We start from the raw sequence: 1,412 nt of genomic DNA, 5'->3' as shown, positions 1-1,412 counted from the left end.
CCAACCATACTCTCTCTCTCTAATATTTACTGAGGTCAGGTTTGTCAGGCTAAGGTAAGTTAGGTTAGGTAACACACACACACACACACACACACACACACACACACACACACACACACACACACACACACACACACACACACACACACACTCATGTACGCCTTCTGTCCACAGGTACTCTCCCAAGTCGTACACTTTGCAGTGCCTGTGTTTACATGACAGCCAACACCTACAGGGCATGTAAGGCTGTGTGTGCGTGTGTACGGCCTGGAAACGCACATGGATTTTCAGCAGGGAACCACAAGAATGCCTGCCTACACACACACACACACACACACACACTTTATTTTTATTTTTATTTATTTTTCTTTGTTTTTTTTATCTAATATTTCAGGTTTTCTAGTCTCTTATAAAAGTCTGCATTGTTATCATCACTATTTATTATTTTGAGTTGTTACTATTGTTATTTATCATCTTTTGTTATTGTTATTATTGTTAATGGTTGTAATGTTCCCCCGGGATTTATTTCAGGAATGTTCTAGTGTTTGGATTCATTTATTTAGATGTATTTTATCTTTTAAGTAGAGTTAGATTGTTCTTCTGGCCTTCTGTCATTATCTAAGGTCTTAAAGTAGTGTTAGATCCTTTTGCCAATGTCTCTAAAAGTTTTCTAATACTCTTTTGGCCTCCTGTCATTATCTAACCTCTTAAAGTAGTGTTAGATCCTTTTGCCAATGTCTCTAAAAGTGTTCTAATACTCTTTTGGCCTCCTGTCATTATCTAAGGTCTTATAGTGTTAGATCCTTTTGGCATTGTCTTTAAACTTTCATAATATTCTTTTGGTGCTGCCTCTATCATTAATTAAAATTCTAAAGTAATGTTATATATTTTTGGGGGCATTCTCTTGTCATTAATTAAGATTCTAAAGTGTTTTAATATTTTTTTGTTATTCTCTTGTTATTATTTAAGATTCTAAAGTGTTATGATAATTGCTTAACTAACTTCTTCAGTACCGTGACGTGTTTTTGTGTTCATTCTGGTGACCATTTGGTGATTTTACACAGCTTCAGAAACTCATGTGGGGGGTTAAAATAGTGAAGACTGTGACCATTACTCTTGTGACCTCCATAGACCCTTGCTAATGTCAATAAAATGGTCTAATGGTACACAAATCTCAAGGTAAAAAATGTGTCCCAATACATTTTACCTTGAGATTTGTGTACCATTAGACCATTTTATTGACATTAGCAAGGGTCTATGGAGGTCAGAAGATTAATGGCCACAGTCTTCACTATTCTAACCCCTTCAGTACTGGGACACATTTTTACCTTGAGATTTGTGTACCATTAAACCATTTTATTGACATTAGGAAGGGTCTATGGAGGTCAGAAGATTAATGGCCACAGTCTTCA

At 35.9% G+C, this 1,412-nt stretch overlaps 1 protein-coding gene across 1 annotated transcript in view; it reads left to right on the top strand.

Moving 5' to 3' along the window:
* The window catches only part of LOC123516918 (fructose-2,6-bisphosphatase TIGAR-like), an 8,785-nt gene extending 7,668 nt beyond the window's left edge, over positions 1-1,117 (top strand). The window contains exon 8 of the mRNA XM_045276687.1: positions 175-1,117. Coding sequence (XP_045132622.1) covers positions 175-244 — 70 coding nt within the window. The 3' untranslated portion in view covers positions 245-1,117. The remainder of the gene's footprint in view (positions 1-174) is intronic.
* Positions 1,118-1,412: the final 295 nt, after the last annotated feature.

Source organism: Portunus trituberculatus, chromosome 6 (assembly GCF_017591435.1).
Source record: "Portunus trituberculatus isolate SZX2019 chromosome 6, ASM1759143v1, whole genome shotgun sequence".
Lineage (NCBI taxonomy): Eukaryota > Metazoa > Arthropoda > Malacostraca > Decapoda > Portunidae > Portunus > Portunus trituberculatus.
This window is presented reverse-complemented; position numbering and strand designations above follow the sequence as displayed.